The 21,519-nt window shown below is 33.5% G+C and overlaps 3 protein-coding genes across 7 annotated transcripts; 1 reads left to right on the forward strand and 2 right to left on the reverse strand.

The window, feature by feature from the left end:
* The first annotated feature begins 8,214 nt into the window (after window positions 1-8,214).
* LOC7469068 (protein COFACTOR ASSEMBLY OF COMPLEX C SUBUNIT B CCB4, chloroplastic) lies at window positions 8,215-12,499 on the forward strand. Of its 4 annotated transcripts, none has more exons than XR_008059864.1 (9): window positions 8,215-8,432; window positions 8,542-8,702; window positions 8,816-8,915; window positions 9,007-9,080; window positions 9,228-9,406; window positions 9,475-9,545; window positions 10,585-10,668; window positions 10,864-11,021; window positions 11,933-12,499. XR_008059864.1 is itself a non-coding variant. In XM_052455146.1 (8 exons), exons 1-8 carry the CDS (start codon window positions 8,253-8,255, stop codon window positions 10,951-10,953), a joined length of 939 nt encoding a protein of 312 aa, XP_052311106.1. In that variant the 5' UTR covers window positions 8,215-8,252; the 3' UTR covers window positions 10,954-11,133. The 4 variants fall into 4 exon arrangements, 1 of the variants encoding a protein (XP_052311106.1); XR_008059863.1 differs by having other exon boundaries at window positions 12,120-12,499; XR_008059865.1 differs by lacking the exon at window positions 11,933-12,499 and adding an exon at window positions 10,340-10,434 and having other exon boundaries at window positions 10,864-10,911.
* A 118-nt stretch (window positions 12,500-12,617) lies between these two features.
* On the reverse strand, window positions 12,618-14,830 carry LOC7473236 (glycosyltransferase family 92 protein RCOM_0530710). Of its 2 annotated transcripts, XM_024607126.2 has the most exons (2): window positions 14,571-14,830; window positions 12,618-14,473 (listed from the first exon to the last, which is right to left on the reverse strand). In XM_024607126.2, the coding sequence occupies exon 2, from the start codon at window positions 14,319-14,321 to the stop codon at window positions 12,801-12,803; it is 1,521 nt and encodes a 506-aa protein (XP_024462894.2). In that variant the 5' UTR covers window positions 14,322-14,473; window positions 14,571-14,830; the 3' UTR covers window positions 12,618-12,800. The 2 variants fall into 2 exon arrangements, with proteins under 2 accessions (XP_024462894.2, XP_002312696.3); XM_002312660.4 differs by having other exon boundaries at window positions 12,618-14,742.
* A 1,733-nt stretch (window positions 14,831-16,563) lies between these two features.
* LOC7469069 (TORTIFOLIA1-like protein 4) lies at window positions 16,564-20,538 on the reverse strand. The gene is made up of 5 exons (XM_002312661.4): window positions 19,503-20,538; window positions 19,161-19,269; window positions 18,409-18,983; window positions 17,512-17,958; window positions 16,564-17,100 (listed from the first exon to the last, which is right to left on the reverse strand). The coding sequence occupies exons 1-5, from the start codon at window positions 20,304-20,306 to the stop codon at window positions 17,089-17,091; spliced, it is 1,947 nt and encodes a 648-aa protein (XP_002312697.3). The 5' UTR covers window positions 20,307-20,538; the 3' UTR covers window positions 16,564-17,088.
* Between the last annotated feature and the right edge of the window lie 981 nt (window positions 20,539-21,519).

Below are 21,519 nucleotides of genomic sequence, written 5' to 3' on the forward strand. Positions count from 1 at the left end.
AAGATTAATCAAATAAGTGACTTCTATAGGCCCAATTTAAAAAAGAGCTGGCTAGTTGTGATTGGTCGAGATTCCAGAGGTTTTCAATATTTTTCTTTTTATTTTTATGTTTTAACTTAATTTTAATTTTCTTATATTATAAAGATTGGTTTTTGATTTATTTAAAGAGTTGAAAATTAAATTAAAAAGAAAATCAACAATAAAATTTCAAATTAATACTTTATGCGGGTATATTTTTGAGATATATTCTATATTATTTTTTATTACATCATTAATTATCAAGGATAGGATATAGAGTTTCGTAATATCATAGGAATATCACACATGCATGGATGACATAATTATAATAATTAAAATGTTGATATATTAATCATTATATTTATAAAAATAACATGTCAATCTATCACCACATCAAGGGAATTAGTTGCTAACGTAAATCTATCTACATTAACAGCATAATGTGTAGCCGCTTATAATCGTGATATTCCTGCAAAAAAACAAGGCCAAGTACTTAGAAATATCCCACCTTTAAAATCTTGGCGACCGTCCAAAGGATTTAATCTTACAAGTGGGTATATCCTAATGTTTCCACCAAACTAGTTCTAGTCATAGGTTTGTTGTCTTGGTAAGGATTTAAATCATACGAAAGTTTTGGTGGATAGTCCTCCAATGGTTCTTCAACACGATATGATGCCTTGATCGTGATTTAATCTAAGATGGGTTATATACTTTTAATTTATGGTTCCTTGATGTTGAGAGCTATAATAATTAGTGGGAAATGTCTGCACATAAATGGAAATTTATGTCATGGATTATTTTTTTTAACTTGGAAATAGTACTTTAAAAATTGATGGTGGAGGAGCGAAGTGTTTCTCCACCGTCTACTTGGCATATTCGCTGCCTCTTTAGAAAGATTTCCTTGTCTCTTACTCCGTGCCCTCCCCTTATTTGTTAATAAAATAAGCCTATGGTGGGGGCAGGTGGTGGAGGATAAGAGAAAACGGACCCCACCTCATCAGCTATGAGCCCGTTCTTCTCACTCCAGCGCTTTCCCGTTGCCTTCTCTCTTTTTGCCTCCACCCTGCTTCGTGGCTGTGGCTGTGGCTGTGGCGGTGGATATGTCTTTCGCTTTCAATCTTTAATCCTTGGATTATGAACACATCTGTAAAGTGACAGCGAATTTATCTACAGGATAATTACAGCCCAATAATCCTAAGCCACGTTATCGGTGAAAGGAAAATTAGCTTATTTAAGGTTGTTTTATGGGTAGTTATAAGATTTGATTTAGAATTGTTCATGGATCAAATTGAGTAGATCCAAGTTTTTCTAAAAAACCACTTATAAAATGATGTCAGGTTCTGTTTGGAAAAAATAAATGTTTAAAAAGATTTTATTTTTTTTAAAAAATGAAATTATTTTACTAATTTCATCAAATCAAATGTTAAATTAATAAATCAATATATTTGCAATCTAAGCATTACAAATAACAATTATGATACACAAATTACATATAACATCTATAATACTTAAGTCTCATATAATATTTGTGACTCAATTGGAGAGATATTTTAAGAAATAATCTTTCCATTTATTAAATTCCCGCAAAAAAAATAATTTATACAAATTAAATAATCAGTTTTTTTTCTTATTAAAACACAATGGTGTAAATAACATCTTCAATCCTAAATATTTATATAAATAATAAATTTATTAAAATAAATTTTATTTTATTATTATTTAGAACCAACAGATAGTGACGTCTTAGTAACATTGTGTAGCATATTATCATCTCACTCTCTAAACATCCGATATATATATACTCACACGAACAGAAATATAATAATTAACTTTAGGAGATCTAAGTTAATTAGCATATGTCATTTGCAGCTCATCAAAATATATTATATCCCCAAGTATTTTTTTTACAGTGCGTCACTTTTTTTTTACCGTGCTGGAAAAAAAAAACCCTGTGATTGTACCTTTATTTAGTGTCTTGTCACATGCTCTCTGATTCGATGCGTACGTTGTCGGGCCACCTCGATACCCACGAAATCCTGGCGGCTAAAGTTTCGTTGCTGGTCCCTGTCGCCGGAGATATCTGGATGGTTAGGAAAATCCAAACTATTGAATTTTAAATAAATGGTTTGGATGTTTAAAAAAGAAAAAAAAACTACTGAATTGTAAAAATTCATACTGCCACTAATATGCTGAAATGAAATTCTTGATTATTGAGATTCGAATTAATGTTTCAGATTTGAATAAGACGCAGTTCATATTATTCTTAATTCGAGGAAATTTAATTTATATAGATTATAATTGTAATCAACTTTATAGATATTTTTTTTTATTTGAATTGAGAAAGGCATAGATATTCTTTTATAGTTGTTTGAGAGTGTGGTTGCGATTGTTTTTTAAAATGTTTTTTATTTGAAAATAAATCAAAATAATATTTTTTATTTTTTAAAAATTATTTTTGATATCAACATTTAAAATAAAAAAAAATAAAAATATTTTAATTTAAAACACAAATATAAAAACAAACAGGTATTTATTCAATAAAAACAGATGTGAAGAGAGGCAAAAATACTCGGACTTGTCTGGATAAGAAGATAAAGACTAATAAAAATATCCCTTTGCATGGATAAGAAGACAAAAGCGATCTCTTCTAAAATGATGGACTTTCATGTTCGAATTTAAATAATTTATTTTATTTATATTTTGTTAAATGTATATTAAAATGTTATCTGTGTAGTTTTTTTTTAAGTTTTCTTGTTAACTTTTTTTAATAAATATAAAATATTTTATTTTTTTCACAATTCAATTATTTTATTTGATAAAAATTGGTTATTAAAAGATTATGTAAACCTCCAATGAAAAATTGCTTTTAGAAAAAACATATGCGGAGGGAAAAAAATATAAAAATGATATGAAATTGTATTTGGTCTCTATTATTTTAATTGTTATTTATTTTTATTTGAAATAATTTATGAAATTATAATTTTTTTTTAATTTCATCATCTTTCAACCTTTTTTTATCTCAGACTTGATTTTTATTATTTTAATTGTTATTTATTTTATTTGAAATAATTTATGAAATTATAATTTTAAATTTCATCCGCTAGCTTTTTTATTTGTAAGATTTGGTCCTCATTATTTTAATAAACTTGAAAAAAAACTAAAATATTAATAAGTTATTTTTCAACTTATTTTTCATGACTTAGTCAAATATTTGAAAGTCTTTTCTAACTTATTTTCCATGACACTATTAAATATCAAAAAATAATTTATTTTTCAGAAAACCACATTTCAAAAAAAAAAAACTAGGGCCGAAGTCACAAGATAATCAATAAAGGGAGGCAAAATAAAGAAATATTTTTTTTTTACTCTTGATAAAAAAGAAACAATGGAACTAGTATATTATTGATAAAAAAAAAATTAATGCAGTTGCATAAAAAAAACAATAGAAATAAACAAATTTATAAGAAGCGGGTGCAATATTATCTACCTCGCACTAAAAATTATCCAAAGCTAAGATAAACTATCTATTCAAAGCTAAAGATAAATTGATATAAAACCTTAGTTGTGATTAGATATATAAACAAGTAAGGTTTCGTTTGATGTAAATGACAATGAGAAAAGAAGCCTATCGAGAAGGTTGAAAAAAAATTCTTGGGTTTTTCATGCGTCTTGTCATCTCATGATTGGTTGATTGTTACTAATTTTATGATTTTTTAAAAAGAATTAACACAGCTCTTTTAAAAAATATTCACAAACAAATATATTATTAGAAAATATAATAAATATTATTTTCAACTAATTTTTACTTGAAAATATATTAAAATAAGTTATTTATTTTTGACATCAAAATATCAAAACTTATAAAAAAAAACACTAAAAAAATATTAATCTAAAACTAAAAAATAAAAAATTAAAAAAACACGATTTAACCACAATACTAAACTTTTCCTAAAAAAATTTCAAAAACAAAAAAGCAAAAAAATCCACGTTTCGTTTGGGAACGCGGGTCAACTCACGTTTCTAAAAAAATCAGATTTTTTTTGTTAAAAATTAATATTTTTTATGTTTTGAATCGTTTTGATGCGCTAATCTCAAAAATAATTTTAAAAAAATAAAAAAAATATCATTTTAATACATTTCAACATTAAAAATATTTTAAAAAATAATTATAACTACAATACCAAATAAATATTTAATATAAAAGTATCTCCCTTTAAATATTATATTTCTCATGTACGAAGACTGCAGTTTATTAAATACCATAGCCGTGGTTTCTCCCTACTTGTTTCTTCTTTTTTAAGTACTTTACATCACATATGTTAGTTTAGAAAACACCAAGCTTTACTCTCTAAAGCATCAATCCACCTTCCACCCATGAAAAGATGGCGGTTGTTAGCGATTATATTAACATTGATGACAATAATGTTGTATTATATTACCTCTAAAATGCATTAAAAAATTGTTGCTTATCAAACATAATCTATGTTAATAAGGTACAGGGTCATCATATTGAACCCATCAATAAAAGATTCTCCCCCACCCATAATTTTCTTTGACTTCCAATAAACCATCCCAAATTAATTTAGTAGTTATCTGACTTGCGCTTTGCTGCAGGTAACAATCTCGTTCACTAAAACAATATATATTCATATTCATGAAATTATAGGTTTTTTTTCTTGTTCTTGCCATAATTTCTGTTGAAATTTCAATTTCCAATCTAATCATCCTAGACCTCAAATCACCTCAATTATACTAATCGTCTCACCTTAATCTGTATGTTAATACATGATGGTAATTATAAAATTTCAAAACAGGAAACCATCATAAATATATAGGATTTATGGGATTACAAGTATAGAGAGGAACATTTAAATTCATGCATCAATAATAAAAAAATTTAACATTAACATTACATGTTTAAGTGGATTATATTGCAATCCCAAAACATGCATATTATATATAATCTATGATAACAAATGTAAGATGGGATAAGATTACGCTTGGCATGAGTGAAATGATCTTGAAAAATACAACATTTAAATATAACCTTTTAAAAAAACTAACGATATCTAATACACTGAAAAATATTACTAAAATAAAATTAAAACATTTCTTATCATGCATTTGTTACTTTCTTGACATTGATATCATTAACCATCACTTGGAGAATGGTTAATAAAGAAAATGCTGACACCAACTAACTAGTATCGCTAGCTACCATTTTCTTGGATAGCTAATAAAAAACTTTAAGAAACATGCCGATATCAAGGTATCCTTTTAACATCATTAGCTTTTCCTATTTTCCAAGAATAACTAATCAAATTTATTTTTTATTTATTTAGGTGGTAATGCTGATGCTAGTGAACCTCATTAGCATCACTAGTCTTCCTTGTCTAGGTTGACTAATAAAGTCTGAGTAAATGCCGATATTAATATATCTTATTGATATCATTAACTTTTTGAACCCCAGAATAGCTAATCAAGTCGATGTTGAGAACCTCTTAACATCACTAACCTCCATACCAGGAGCAACTAATCAAGTTTTTCCATCCATTTCCTTCTTTTTTTTTTTTTTGCTTGTTTAACGATTTTCCATACTAATATAAGAACACAAGGAAGTGTAGCTAAGAGTTCTATTGATGTAAATTTTTTTAAAAAAAAAATTGGTGTTAGGCACCTACTTGTTGTGTGTGATGTTTCAGCACGTATTTCGCTATGTGGTCTAGCTATCGAATGATATCTATCAATACATGACCAAATCTATTATAATCAGTTTTTTTTTTTTACAAGTTCAGGAACACAATTATACTTATCCATATATTAAATGCTTTAACAACACAATAAAAAACAACTTTCGCAACATTAAAATCAATAGAACTCATTTTTCTTTTCCTTAATGTTGGCCAAAACATATAGAAAGAAACAATCTCTTTTTTAAATTCCCTTTTATTTCACATTATCCTTTAGTTATTCATAATCGACAACATCTTTTTAAATCAATGATAACATTTCAATCATCTTATTCACGTAACAATGATTTATCAAATTCTCACAATTTTCTTTAGGCTCATTTTTTTTTCTCAAGGTTGTATTTAATACTTTTATAAAATAATTTATCAAGTCAACATCATATCACATCATATAACATGTTTTAATCAAGATGCAATTTACATCACTAATTCAATTCTGATAAACCTCTTTTTTTTTCTTACTTTGGCCGCCATCCACATCACATGTCACCATAACTTATTCAATATCTTTTTATATTTTCACATCCATTACAATCCATAATACCCTTACAAACTCAATTCATATACAACTGCATTTTTCCTAATTCTCTCTCGAGAACCATAATCCAATTTTATCCTCACTTGCTCTAAAATAATTAAATTATACTCTAACATGTATATTTGAGTTTTAAACACCTTATCTGTCTATAATTTAAAATTTGAAATGCGACCAATCAAAATTTTTGTTCTCATTCTTCCTCTTCCTTTGTTTTCACTCACTAATCTCACTCTCTCTAATCCCGCTTAATTTTGAGTTTAGATGTTTCTCTCCTTCATAAACAAACCTCACCACCATTTAAACTCTAAATCTTCTCACAATTTCAAAAGAAGACAGGGAGCTTTTGAAGAAACTCTCTCCGCGTTTTCATGCTAGCAAAACATCAACCTCTCTTGCAAATAAAAAGGAGGTTGACTATTTTATATTTCTATTTTATCCCCCCTCAAATATCTTATTTACCCTTTAGTTATTTCTTTAATTAAAAAAATTATTATAATTTAACCCCATTTTAATTTTTATTCCTATTAATTCCCAAAGCTAACCTTCCTCTTAATTACTTTTTATTATTATTATTATTATTATTATTATTATCATGAAATATTTTTATTATTATTATTGTTGTTGTTGTTTTCTGGGACTTACATCGTAGGTCAAATATTTTATTTCAACAAAAAAAAAGAATATACAAGTTTTTTCAACATATTTTTTGTCTTAAAAAAAATCTCAATCATAAATCAAAAGGCTTTATGCATGAATTTAATTAAATAAATCAAGAATTATTTGTTCATATAGACAAAAAAAAAAAAACTTTTAGCAATAACTAAAGACTAAATTTAAAAACCAAAAGATAGATATAAATTAAGATATTTGATCTCGCAATATGGACTATTGATACACTCATATTATTCTATCTTTTTAGTACCTCACTCTTAGTCTTTTTATATGTGTTTTATGTCTTACAATAGATTACTTAACTTGTTTCGTGCTTAACAATATTATGGAGACACAAATTGTAAAAACAAGTTAAATGAAATATTTTTTAGCATAATTTCAAGTAAATAACTAGAAATAACACATTGGAATGAGTCATTGGAGCTAGGAAGTACAAATCATAATTGTATTAGTAATCCAACTTGAACATGGAATTCTAGTGAGATTAGAACTGGATAGAGCAAATTAACCAGACAAGACCACTGCTACTCTTTAGACCATATCTAGAGCTACATATGAAATTTTGCTAGAATTCAAGTTAAACCGGAAACTAGACATCTCAAGTTTTTTATCCATATATGATAGGTCCAATAGCTCATCCAGACGAGAGAGAATAACATCTTTAAGATCGAATATGAAATCTGCCAATGGACCAGCACAAGTCCAACCTAATTTTTCTATGTTTGAACGATGACATGGTACCTCATTAATGATATGAAAAGGGTCCCCAATAACTAGTAAATCTATCTAAAATATCAATGTTAATGTAGAAGTCTTTAAAGTCAGATAAGTATAAGAAAATCTTAAAGTAATCTGATTAGAAATTAGTTATTAACTAAAAAACTTCTCCACCTCGTCAACTCTATATAACCAGCCCTAACCATATAAGAAAAAAGGAATCATGTTCAGAACAAGAGAAGAGAATGAGGAATTCTATTGTTTTTATAATTTTTTTTTCTTTTTCCTTTTCTAAATCCATAAATAACTAAAATTACAAGTAAAAATATAGCTTGATTAAATAAAAATTTAAGATAATTTTCTTAAAATGATAAAAATAAATTGAATTAATTATGGTTAATCTAATAAATTTATAAATTCATTATAAATTATAAGATTGTAATAATTAATAATTACAAGAATAAAATTTTTTAAAAATAATTTAAAATGCTGTTTCCTTCGTGAGGAGGTGAACAGGGCCTCAATTTTTGTTACTAAGGTTGTAATTGTAAATTGAAATGGAAGAGAGAAAGAAAAAAGAAGGGGAAAAGGCTAGTAGCAAGCTAGCAAGTACAATGAAAGCGGGAAACATCCTCGGAAATGCTTGCATTCCATGGAAACCCACACTCCCACCGCACCTCCCTCCTCCCCTCTCCACCTTCCGTTGCTTCTCTGCCTTGCCTTCTTCCAGTTCACTGGTACCTAACCCCCCCCTTCTCTCTTTTACTTGCATTGAATTTGATGTCGTGCTCTCTCTCTCTCTCTCTCTCTCATTTTATCTTGTTTTATGTTTACTGTACTAAAAAGAAAACCAAAATGAAGCCGAAGAGAGATTGGGCTGCTGATTGGATATCGAACAACGACGACACCGTTCGAGGCTTTCCCATATTTTTCGGAGGTGCTTCTCTCTTAGCCGTGCTCGTCAATCGCACCGTTACAGGCATAGCTCCCGTTGCTGATGCCAGCAGGTAAAATTTCTTGCTGCTGTGTTATGCTGTGACTTGTAATGCTTGATTACCAATTTGTGTTTCCTTATCATAATTATCAAGGAAATGATGCTAAGTAAACAGATATTTGGCAGTTCACAATCGAGGGCTGATTTGTTGACACTTGGATTGGCTGTTACTAATATATTAACTGGTCTGGTATGGCTGACAATTCGCCCTAAATCTATCTCTGTGGTAAGGGCTAAATATCTGCTTTCCATGGTTAATTTTCGTTAATTGGATTGCATATTGTGAGGTGTGATTTTTATTTTCATTTGTTTTTTAGGTAAATCCTCTAGGCGTGGAATGCCGGTTTATATTTTCCCACCTTCCTGATTTTGTAGTTTCCGAGCTATTATGGTACTGCTGTAGTTGAAAAGATTTTGAGTTGGATTAATTTAGAGCTTGGTTGTCAACTGCTTGTTAATCATCAACATAATTTGGAGGAATGAGAAATAGGTAATGCATTATTGGCTATTAATCATTGCTTTTGTTGCTCGACTTTAGGGCATGGGAGTCTCTGTCAGGTGTTACATGCTGCAGGTCTCTAGTTGTTGTTTATGATTGCCGTTGTATCCTACAAATTGGGGTGGCAGCTGAATCTGTCAATAATGAAGCACTGGCTGTTGATGCAGCCAAGTTGATGCAAGGATCTCTTTACCAGGCTGCTATAAAATCTGCATCTCGTAAGTGATTGCGATGATTTTTTAGAAACAATTCTAAAAGATTGATTGTTTACTTATTCTATTTGCAGAGAGCTATTTGGCCAACCTTTCTCTCTACCCTGGGAGATCTGAGTTGCCATTTCTACCTTTGAACACACAGGTGATCTAGCTTAGTTTTCCCATTAAGTACAATTCGACTTTGTTTTCTTTTTTCATTGAGATGTAGTAACACGCTTCATATTAAAAGAGGAAATCATCACTGTTGCTGATTATTTATTTGGTGACTTTTTGCTTATTCTAGCCGCACTGGATGCTTGCATTACTGTAAACAGACCTTTTCTTTGTCTTCTGAATTAAAGTTGCTGCATATTTCTTAATTTAAGATGTTTTTTTTTGCATGGACTGTCTGAGAAATATTGAGAAGAAAATAGTCTTGAAGGAGTAAAGGTGCTCTTATTTAACCTGTGCCGTAAAAAGATTAGATATCTAGAACCATGAGAAAGTTCTGGTTAAGAAAATGAGTACATTTGTAGGAAGGTAGAGGTGGCATCTTTGAATAAAAATTAATCGTGGGCCATTTGAGATGGTTTGGCTTATATCTGATTTTGACCTATGGTTGCATCAGTGAGAAAGAGTGGCCAACTTGAAATGTTAATTGAGAATCAGGAGAGTTAGATATAAAATGACATGTGCAGAAGTGGAAGGATAATCTTGAATCTCAACAGGTTATCAAAAGTTGAGTTCATGACAGTACTGAATAGAGTAGGGGGAAGCAGATTCAGGTTAGTTCTGAATAGAAGAGGGGGAGACAGATTCAGGTAACTAACCTCAAACTATTTTTGTTTGAGGCTTAGTCGAATTGAATTGAGCTAGTACGTTTCAAGAGTAATTGGCCATGAACCATAATATTATATCGATTCATGTACAGCTAATGTTTTCTTTCCCCCATCACAGAATGTATGGTTGCTTTGTTGGACAGAAGATCATTTGATGGTTTTGAAGATGAAGTTGTCTCGGAAATGTCTATGATGTGTATATCCATAAGAAATGTACATTTAAAGTTACATTCCTATTTATATTGTGGAGAAAATTGCTCCGCTCTGGATTGTAATTCTAAACCTGCAACACATTTTTCATTGATTTACCTGCGCCAGATTTCCACATCAAAGAATTACTAAATCAATATGACAATTTGCCAGGCAGTGATCTTGCAGCCGCTTGGAGACAAAGGAATTGTAATAATTGGTGGTGACACAATTAGGGGGTTCACATCTTCCGATCAGGTCCATTCTTTTATCTTCTAGTTATAACATATATGTCAGAGCCATTTGGTCAAACTTTTTCTATTTTCTTCAGCTGATAGCTGTGTTTCTCATATCCCTTTGATTGCGAAAGGATCAAAATTAGTGTTAGACATTACCTTCGTCTGTAGTCATTTATTACTGGATTTAAGATTTCCAATTTTTATTCACTCGCAGGCATGGATAACGCTTATTGGAGAAAAACTGGATGCTACTCTTGCAAAATATGTTACAAATGAACGATTGGCAGTGCAAGATCGAGTCTGAAAATAACTATATCGAACTGTGGATTCCCATGTGTATATATATAGCATTTGCTGTGTCCATTATTTAAGGTAAACTTTATTTCAGTTTGAACTGCATTTAGGCATTATAATATTGTCAAACTGTTTCTGTTTTGAGGTCTTTTGTCCCATTTTTCTTGGAAATCCATGCCACTGGCTTTACTGAACTCAGAGATTGGTGTGTTTGTGAGTGTGATAGTGATTATTTTTAAAGTGTTTTTTTGCTTGAAAATGCATCAAAATAATATATTTTTTTTTAAAAATCATTTTTGATATCAATATATCAAAATGATATGAAAACACACTAAAATAAAATAATTTAAAGTAAAGAAAAACATAAAAAATTTCAATTTTTTTTAATAGCACTTTTGAAATATAAAAACAAACAAAGGTAAATTTTATTTCAGTTTGAACTGCATTTAGGCATTATAATATTATCAAATTGTTTCTGTTTTGAGGTCTTTTGTCCCATTTTTCTTGGAAATCCATGCCACTCGCTTTACTGAACTCAGAGGTTGGTGTGTTTGCGAGTGTGATAGTGATTATTTTTTAAAATGTTTTTTACTTGAAAATGCATCAAAATAATATTTTTTTTTATTTTTAAAAATCATTTTTGATATCAATATATCAAAATGATACGAAAACATATTAAAAAAATAATAATTTGAAGTAAAAAATAAAAAATAAAAAATTTTAATTTTTTTTAATAGTATTTTTGAAACATAAAAACAAACTTACTTGGAACTGTCTTCTCTTCCCTTCCCATGGCATGTGGTTTGTTGGATTTTGTTATATCTAGGTAGGTGTTTTTTGTTAACCTATGCGAACAATTCTTTGTGATTACATGGATCAATTCTTTGTATGATTACATGTAATTATATGTTTGATGTTTTCTTAGAATAATATGATAAAAGCATATCGCGGAGTTGTCAGGCATTTATATATTGTTTTTCATACAAGAGAATGTGGACGTTGACTACGTGTGCTGGTGTTGCTAGAGGGAAACTGATGATAGTTTAAGAACATGTTTTACAAAGCACCAAGCATCAAAATCACGCCATGTGGAGCTTAAAGATGAAACAATAAAATTTTAAAATAAGCGGATCCATTTACAAGTTCTCTGATGTCTTGCACGCTTTTGTGAACCAGGAGACAAAATGTCATCAAACCAAATCATAGCGAGGCAGAACGAAGATGGAGTGAAAACAGGAGGCATTGTATGGTGAGCCCACCTCGTGCCAAATGTGTGGTTTTCTAGGGATAGACACTTTGACTTTTGAGTTGTAAGAGCACAGGAAGCATAAACATTTTTCAAATTTTCATTAATGAGTTTACAGATTGAGCTGGTAACCTTAACATTTGTACCTCTTATGGTTCATAGCAGCTTGATCATTATTTCTTTTCTTTTCCTGTTTTCTGAAAAGCTGGCCGATTACATTCCTTGCCGAGCAAATAGTCCGGTCTTTCTGTCTCCTGCTTCATGAATCTGCCATGGTGCAAGTGCTTATGTTTTTTATTTGATTCTGTGAGATCATTTTGTTCTTGTTTAACCAAAGCAAGCAATATCTGTTACAATCCCAGGCAAATCCATTACTCCTGGCCATCAATTTTGTTGTACTATTTCTATTGAAAAAGGAAGCACAAAAGGAAGACGAAGAAAAGAATCACTAGAATACTTTTCCAACTTTACATCTGTGTAATTTGCCTCTATGACAATAAAAAATCAGGTACAAAAAATGCAAAATGAAACAATCAAAGAATGCTGCTCGTGTGATTACTCTGTTATACATGGGCGCCTAGCTGTAATTTGCAAATCCAAATGAGAAATTGTCAGGCGAGGGACCTCTCCCAGGGAAGGAACCCAGACGCAGAATCGGCAAAATTGGCCATAACAAAATCCTTTAGACCAGTGTCCCAAACCTCGCAGAATTGAAGCCGCCAATTGTGAGGTTCAATGGCTTCAGTTCCTAGACCTGGTGCTCTGTCCTTTGATCCCTTATTTTGGTCATCTTGCCAGTTAGTGACATAGGTCGAAACTCTTCTAAAGAACTTGGCTTTAAAGGTATCCCAAGCTTGGTATTTGTAGTGGTTCACTATAGCCTTGCTTTCTGGGAGATCCAGGTATCTGTATCCATCCTGCAGTCTAAAATGATGCACCGCGTTAAGAAGAGTTGTATGAAGGAGCTCTGGGCGCACAATAGATTTGTGTCTCTCAGGAGCCTCAAGCCGACAAGTATAACCTACAGTTACACCCTGTGTTGGTGATGATGTCAGTCCAGATGGCCCATAGCTGTGGCAAACTGTTCTTATCTCTGCATACGTTGGCGAATCTGTGTAGTTCATGACAAGGGCTCGTAGCGAATTTGGACCAGGTATATCTTGTCCTCGGTCATGTGGGAAGTAGAAAAACTCATCAACATCAAACAATCCGAGCCACTTGCATTCATGCTTTGCTCTCAAAGCACAGTGTGAAAAGCCTGCCTCTTGTGTTTTAACCCATGGCCAAGCATGCCTAGTAATGTTGTAGTCGTGCAAATTAAGCTCATCAATAACCTCTTGAAGCTCATCATCGCTGTTGTTGTCGTAGATGAACCATCGCTCTATTCCAAGCCAAGCGTGATAGATAATCCACTCCCGTAAGAAAGATGCCTGGTTCCATAGCATGGTGCAAGCACAAAGCTCGTATTTCCCTGTGTTACTCTTGCCCTGATGGGAGTTGACGTTTTGAAGTTTGGCAATGGAAGGCAGAGGAGCATCATCTGCACCTTCAACATTGCCATCACCACGACGACCAACAGTGACTCGAATGTCCTTAGCCTTATCTGGATTGTTTAGAATACTACGCGGCAACAAACACCGAACAGTTTCTTGTGCAGCTGCAATCGCTTGGGTAGTGAGCACAAATAATCCTCGATGATGTTGATCAAAATCAGTCAAACTGAAGTGGCACCTGAATTTCCTTGCATCGGCTTCTCTATGCGGCTTTAGATTCAATCCTTTAGCAAACACAACCACATTCCTAGTGTGAGCGTTCCAATCCAAAACCGCCTCATAAACCACCCTGTCCCAGGAAGGAACCACACTCTGATTAAGCCGCAACAACCAATCACGTCTTTCCACCACGACATTACCAAGACGCCCTCGCTGTCTCCCTCTCAAATTAACTGATGCAGAGAAGTTTAGAGGCGGAAGGTGACACCTCACAATGGACTTAAACTGATGGTATTCGTCAACAGACAAAACGGGCTTCAACACAACTTGTTCAAGCACAAGGTCGTAGTAAACACAGTCTAAGTTATCAACTGGGGGAGTTAATTTAGTGGACACGATTAGCATTAAGTGGTCAGGCATCAACACCCTGCCTTCAACTACTAAACGAGGATACTGGGATTTACTGGTAGCATGAGCACCACCATTACCAGTCAGAAAAACAGGCAAAAGTGATAAAGTGGAAGTCCTCAGAACCGGACGAAACGACACGCCCTTATGGATAGGCAAACGATCTGAGGAGATGAACAAAACAAACACGAAGAAAGACAAGCATACAGTTAGAGACCTTACAGATAAAAACTTGGCATACGGTGGTTTATATATTCTTGCCTGCTGCTTTCTCTTCCTCCGTTGCGGGGAATCCATTTTCTTGAATCTTGAATGAGCAAGAAGCAGATCTGGAGGAGCTCACAGTGAGATTTATAAAGGCCGGTCGGAGAAGGAAAAGAATAAGGGAAGCAACGCGGAGTCGACTGCTGTTGCTTTTTGACTCGTGGAGTAGAGGAGGAAAGGAAGAAGAGAAGAAGATGAGGTGGATTATGGACTTTTGATTGATTTTTACGCTCGTTTTAGCGCGTGAGATTGACACCTGCTTGTTTTAATTCAAAGGCTTGTTGTTGATGATTGCTAATTAATTCCCTTTTTTTTTTCATGTCCTTTCTATCTTTTATTTTTTTGCTAATTAAATGGAGATTTTAGCAATAAAATGATTGATGGATGGATGACAGGAGCGATTCCTTCGTCAAGTTTTCATAAATCAGACATAAAGTAATTTTATGTTTTTTTGACCGTTAAAGTAGTTTTTCTTTTTCTCATTTTTAAAAAAAAAACACAAGTGAGGAAAAAAAATGGCAAAGTATCACATTTGATTTTGTTTTTTTTTTTTTAAATAGCACATCCTCCTGTTTTTCAATGTTTTTTTATATAATTTTGATGGATTAATATAAAAAATAAATAATTAAAAAAAATAATTTTAATATATTTTCAAATAACAAATAATCTTTAAAAATACTATATATTATAATAACAAGTACACACTTATACTTCAAGTCTTACATTTCTCAAATCAATTTGCTAAATTCACTAAATTAAATTTAACAACAACTATGGTTTAAACAAATCCCACAAAACTGTGTCTACAAAATGATTAAAAAAAATCCAAAATTAACCATGGCAGAGTCTTTAGAATTTTTTTTTTTTTTTTTGAAATTGGGATTTCATCATGCACCTGGAGGATCATGGATGGAGAATCTGTCCGGCTGTTGATGAGAGGATAAAAATTGTTGTTGCCTACAACAACTTGCTTTTCATTATTTGTTTTGAGGAGTGGGTGCCGGCCACGGGAACGAAACGCACTTAACTATACGCTGGCAAAAAGACAGGTTGTTTGTAAAGCACGCATGTTGCTGCTTTGATTTTATGCGGAAATTTCCATTACCACCATGTGCCATCCATGATCGACTGCGAAGGAAGCCTCTCTCTATTGAAATTTTAAATCTTCCCACCATCATCATGCACCTTCTATACCATGTAGTGGTTAGATTTTGATTATTTGTTGTTAGCTCTAGGGACCGCTCTACCGCGGCGGTTGACCCATCGTTTTGCTATTTTTAAAACTTTTTATTTAATTAATGTTTTTGTGATTTTAAAGTAATTGAAAATCAATTTGGATCTCAATGATATTCTTGCGGATATATCTTGAATTTTAAACTCGGAGATGTATTACATTACTTGTTTATGCCAGCAAGCTGAAAAATGGAAGCCACCAAACATGGGCAGATTAGGTTTGATTGTGACGTTTCTAAACTTCAAGGATGCTCCTTGACAGGCCTGGCTTTGGTGGGAAGAAATCATAGAGGACAAGTGTTTGTTGGGAAGGCATGAAACACTAATGTTTCAACTGTTTTAAAAGTTGAAGCCATGGCTTGTAGATATGCCATGAAGACTGCGGTCAACAAAGCTTCAAGCAATGTGATTATGGAGACAGAAGCGTGGTTTGTAGGTGATGCTTTTAGGGCAATTCTGGGTCCAAGTCCGTGAGAGATTAAGTTAGCGATTCATATTTGATATAATAATGTTAAAAATAATTTTTAAAAAATAAAAAATATTTTTTTAATATATTTTCAAATAAAATACAATTTCAACAGCTCTCTCAACACTCAGTATTATTGCAGGAAGCTGAAAGCAAACATGGTAGCCGACTGGGTTTCTAGAGCCGTTAGACAGCTAAATAACCGTGGACTGGGTTCATGAGCCCCCCCGCCATCAAGGAGCTTTTGCATAATGACATTGCTAATGCTTCAATCAATGAATGCGTTGCATGTAAGAAAAGTGAAGTGAAGAATTATAAAGGGATTAAAAAGCAAAACTATCTTCTTTTTAAACAGCAGTATGGGTCTGTGACGGTGGTGCCCCTCCCCTCAACTGTTCTATCTTGAACAACTTGTTCCATGGTATACAACATGATTCTAGGAACAGGGTGGGTTTATCCCACAGAAAGATTCTTTATTCACCATACAAAGCAGTGTGAAATACTGATCCCTGCACAGCTATAACTTCTCCGTCAGCAAATGGTGAAACCCAGTTAAATAAGAATCATTTATGGAGACTAGCTCTGGTGGTGTGTTCCTAAAGACACGCCACCTCTAAATAGAGAAATCTGGATATTATTCCCTGAAGCCCGTAGTATAATCAGTGAGAAGGCAGTAAAAATCCAAGAATTTCACATTTATGCACTTGTGGCTAACTTGATCTGTGACTGGCTTTTTCTTCCAGTGCGTTCAGCTTCAGATTCTTATGGCCCTTGTCTCCCAGCTTGATGACTGTTATGAAAAATTCTTGTTTTCATTTAAGAGGAAACCTGATGGCACAAATGCAGATAATTAGAGAGATGGTCTAGAAAGCAGAAGGTTTTACTCTTGGCAACTTCCATTTCAAATAAATTTGTATCCAGAAAACCATAATTTGCTAGCTCATACCGCGCAAATAGATAACTAAATCCATAGGTAAACTTCTAAAAATTATAAAACTTAGTGATATCAACTCAAATACATGCAATGAGGAACGCAGTAAGGATCTGTAATATTTAGATACTAGTTATTTTATGCATTAGAATTTGTAGTTCTTTGCCATCACAACACTTAGTCATGATACCAAACCTTGGGGGATTTACTCGATTGATGTTCAAAATGATTTAAAAAAAAAAAAAAAGAACTTGCAAAGAGAGAATTTGAATACAGTAAAGCTAGTGTAAGATCAGATATCTAATCACCTGCTGCTTAGGTTCATCTCGACTTCTGTTATTTGCCATTTGACTTGTACAGAGCCCTGAACTCTGCCTGTTTACGCTGGAAACATCTGCCAACGTATCCACAACAAATCCACCCATACTCTGACGCTGAGATCTTTGGCTTCCTGGGTTGTATGTTTCAATGCTAGCATTCTTAACAGGAATACTGCAAACAGAATTCAATGACTGAGTGTTCCCAGAAGAAGAGAACCTTGAAGTAGAAGAGCGACATTCTGTTCTCCTCCAGAGCTTGGAACTTAAGAATTCTGCACCAGGAAGCTTGCAACATGTGTTCTCTACAGAGTCAGTTCTAGGAATCCTTCCACTTGATACTGCCAAATCATAAGAAATTTCATTGACTGCCATCTCCAGGCCGTGAACACGTGTCTCGAGAGAATTTATACCACTCTGGGAGCTCCCCATGAATCTCTAAATTCAAGAAAAGATGAGACGATTGAAGTCAGCAAATAACTTTTCATCATTTTAGCGCCCTAGTATTTCCACTAAAGTGCTACATTGCCAAGTTTAGTAAACCATAGTATACACAATAATTGGACGTTCAAGCATAACAAAGTAGATGGATGGTGACATGTTGACCCACGGCAAGGGGTTAACTCTATTCAGTGAGGGGAAAGAGTTGATTGTTCCAAATTTCACCATTAATTGGAGACACCGTAGCAAATTACATGTAGTGAAAGCATGCGTTATCTCATCTGGGCAATATGTCCAAATAGAGTGGTAATGTACAGACTACAGAGCTAGCAACAACATGCTGTAAGCAAACTGAGGAAATGAAAGCCTTTCTTCACAATTGGCTAGAATGACTTGTTAGGAGGAGAGGGAGGCAAAGAGTGAGAGATCAAAATTCTCATGTTGTACCTGGAGGAGGTCTAAAAGACTGGATTGCTGGTTTTCAATCTGAATAAGTTGTTCACGGATCAAAGACAGATCCTCGTAATCTTTATGGTTCTCATAGAAATCTTCAGTAGAACTGCTCACTTCAACATCTTTGCTGTAACAGTTTTCATCCCCCTGAATTGGAACCACGCGCGACCCAGATTTCAAACCATCATATTTGTGCCGTTTGTCAACTAGGATACTACTGAAGAGGACACGTTTTGTTTCTGGTGTGGAATTTGTATCATCCACATTCTGCCCTGATCCCAAAACTCCAGAATCATGCCCTGTAACATCACCACAAGCTTTTCCTGGTGGTGTAGCGATTTCAATTTTCCAAGCTGAATGTCTATCATGGCTCAGCTTATGAGACGTTCCTGTCTTTGAATTGCTGTCATTGCTCTTTGCCGGGCTTTGTTTTTTGGCAGCTGTCATGAACGAAGCATCAGGAGGAGGGGACCTATTTGCGGGGACTGTTTTCTTAGATAAAGGAGTTTTGAAACCGATGTCTTTGGAATTTTTGGAGGTGGTGGAGATGCATATACCAACTGCATTATCTGGTCCATGCCAAAATGCAAGAAAAACATAAATTGATCATGTGAATTATCTTCACTACAAAAACTAGCAGGAGACTAACTTAAACTTCAATGCCATGCGCGCTAAATTATTGAACCCTTCTGAATTCAATCATAATAAATAAGATTATGAGGAGAGAAAGAAGAAGAAGCTGATACCTATAGAAGAACATGTAGACTGAGATGGAACTGAAATTTCCTCAGAAATGCCTGGCACCTCCTTCCACAACTCCAATGTGCGATTCATAGTCTCCCTAACCACCTTCACCTTTTTTTTCATACACACAAATCGTATCAGTACGAAAATTCCAACTTTCAGAATCAAAATCTATTGCCACTTTTCCAGCGATTTAATTTAATTTGTTTTTACCATTCAAATTGTAATCTCTTTAGTTAAAAGAAAAAAGAAAAAGAAAAAGAAAAAGAAAAGCTTGCAATCTGTTCACAATTTTCTCAGCAACCAAACAAGTTTTAAGAGAAAGAAGATAGATAATATTATACCTTATCAAACCTCCTGGTCTCTAGAGAAGTCAAACAGGTAGCTTTATGTTCCTTCGCCAACTTCTTTTCCATTGACGCCACCTTCCCTAAGGCCTCAGCAGCAGCTTTTCTGGCTGTCCAATCTTCACTGCTCAAAAACTCAACCAAACACGGGACTAACCAATCTAAAAGCCCCTTACTTGACGCCCCACCAACGCCAACAATGCTCCCAATCAAACTCAGCAACGCCGCCTTTGCTTTAAACCCCTCTCCCTTAACCAGCTTCCCAAGCCTCGGCAGCACCTTCCTCAAGTGCTCCACCTCTGGCTCTGGCGCTGCCTCTATGGCCGCTGCCAAACACAAGGCCGCCCCGATCTGAGCGTTGAAATCCTGGTCAACAGTCAACAAGTCAATAAGCGGCCTGGAGAGAGTTGAGAAGGGTGGGTCCGTGATCTGAGAAGACATGGCCGAGGTGGCTTCGACGCAGGCAGAGCGGACTGCGGAGTCGGGGTCGCGAAGTCGGCGGGTGATGGTGGAGATCATTTTGGAGAGGTGGGGTGAGAGAGAGTTGCCGTGGGAGCGAGATAGAAGAGTTAAAAGAGAGACGCATTGTTTGCGGACAGGAGATTTAGAGGAAGAATCAGTGTTATGAATGCAGTTTAGGAAATGTAAGAAAGAGTCTGGAGTGGTTAAGTTCTTAGCTATGGACTCGAGCTCTGTGGCGGCGACAAGGAGAGTGTCACGGTCGGAGAGCTTGTTGAGACAGGCTATGACACGGGGCTTGAGATCGTTGGTAACTGCTGGTGGTTTCTGGGGAGGCGACATTTCTTTATTTGTTCTTTAATTTCTTGGCATTGCTGTTGGTTGTGGCTGGTGAATTTGGCGGGTGGGTAGGCGGTGGTGAGATGGTGCATGCAACTTAATTTTGCAAGTTAGTTGACACTAACATTCAGAAAGGTGAGACAGTCTCTTTGAGTGAAATGCGAATGAATGAATGGATTGATCATCGAGGGATGGATGGATATTCATATTTAAATGCTTCCCTTTCGCACTTGATTTTTATTTTATTTTATTTTATTTTATTTTTCACTCTCCTCCTTTAGTTTCTGTCTATGTTCGATTTGATTTTGGCTTATATGATGAATATAATTCGTATTATAGTTATTAAATCCAATTTATTTTAATTAATTTATCCGAAAAAATTAAAAATTAAAATGTTTATTTTTAATTAAATCGAATAAAATTTTAATTCAATGAAATTTTTAATGATGTAATTATCATGACTCCAACAAAGTTAATATTTTGTAAAAACAAAAATACTATCATTTTAATAAATAAAAAATATTAATCCAATAATCTAATAATTCAAACCCTATCCCATAAATTTATGTTCCACGTCATAAAACAGGGTGCAGCTGGTACTCACAGAGAATTTTCCAAGGAAAAAAAAAAGGAATAATATGCTGGGAATTTTGTCTTGTAAATTAAGTTTCCATAGAATAATTAAACTGCTGGGGGAAAATAATTCAAAAGGAAGAAGAAGAAGAAGAAGAAGAAGAAGAAGAAGAGAAGCAGATCGATCAAACCAATGATAAGGATCCTTCCTCTGGATTTTCAGGTCCTGCCCACATGGGATGGGCACATGGGAGGGAGGTCTTCAGACCCACTGGTTCAGAGTTAAGACATAACCAAACAAGACAGCAACATGCCTTGTCCGCACTATGCTCTACATCTTAATCTGCTTTATCCACTCTCTTTTTATTGTTTTGGAACCATTTTTTTTAGAAGAACTCCACTTTGTTAGTATTTTTCCCTTCTTTTTTTCACTCTTATTTAATAAAAATACACTCTGCACTGAGTGTTTGAGAATGAAATGATTAATTTCTGTTTTTTTTTTTAAAAAAAACAAATATCTTTACTTGAAAAACAATTAAATTGATATTTTTTAATTTTTTTATAGTTTTGATATGTTGATATTTAACATGAAAAATACTTTAATAAAACATATTGTATACCAATATCAATGTTTCATTCCTCT

This window comes from Populus trichocarpa, chromosome 8 (genome assembly GCF_000002775.5).
Source record: "Populus trichocarpa isolate Nisqually-1 chromosome 8, P.trichocarpa_v4.1, whole genome shotgun sequence".
Classification (NCBI taxonomy): domain Eukaryota; kingdom Viridiplantae; phylum Streptophyta; class Magnoliopsida; order Malpighiales; family Salicaceae; genus Populus; species Populus trichocarpa.

Excerpts from the sequence above, each read along its gene's own strand:
- LOC7473236 (XM_002312660.4), bottom strand. The coding sequence starts at position 14,606 with ATGGATTCCCCGCAACGGAGGAAGAGAAAGCAGCAGGCAAGAATATAT.
- LOC7469069 (XM_002312661.4), bottom strand. The coding sequence starts at position 20,306 with ATGTCGCCTCCCCAGAAACCACCAGCAGTTACCAACGATCTCAAGCCC. Across the intron at positions 19,270-19,502 it reads AGACCAGGAGGTTTGATAAG|GTGAAGGTGGTTAGGGAGAC; the intron begins GTATAATATTAT and ends ATGAAAAAAAAG. Across the intron at positions 17,959-18,408 it reads GTCTTTTAGACCTCCTCCAG|AGATTCATGGGGAGCTCCCA; the intron begins GTACAACATGAG and ends TCTTGAATTTAG.
- LOC7469068 (XM_052455146.1), top strand. The coding sequence starts at position 8,253 with ATGGAAGAGAGAAAGAAAAAAGAAGGGGAAAAGGCTAGTAGCAAGCTA. Across the intron at positions 9,081-9,227 it reads GTAGTTTCCGAGCTATTATG|GGCATGGGAGTCTCTGTCAG; the intron begins GTACTGCTGTAG and ends GCTCGACTTTAG. Across the intron at positions 9,546-10,584 it reads TTCTACCTTTGAACACACAG|GCAGTGATCTTGCAGCCGCT; the intron begins GTGATCTAGCTT and ends ACAATTTGCCAG.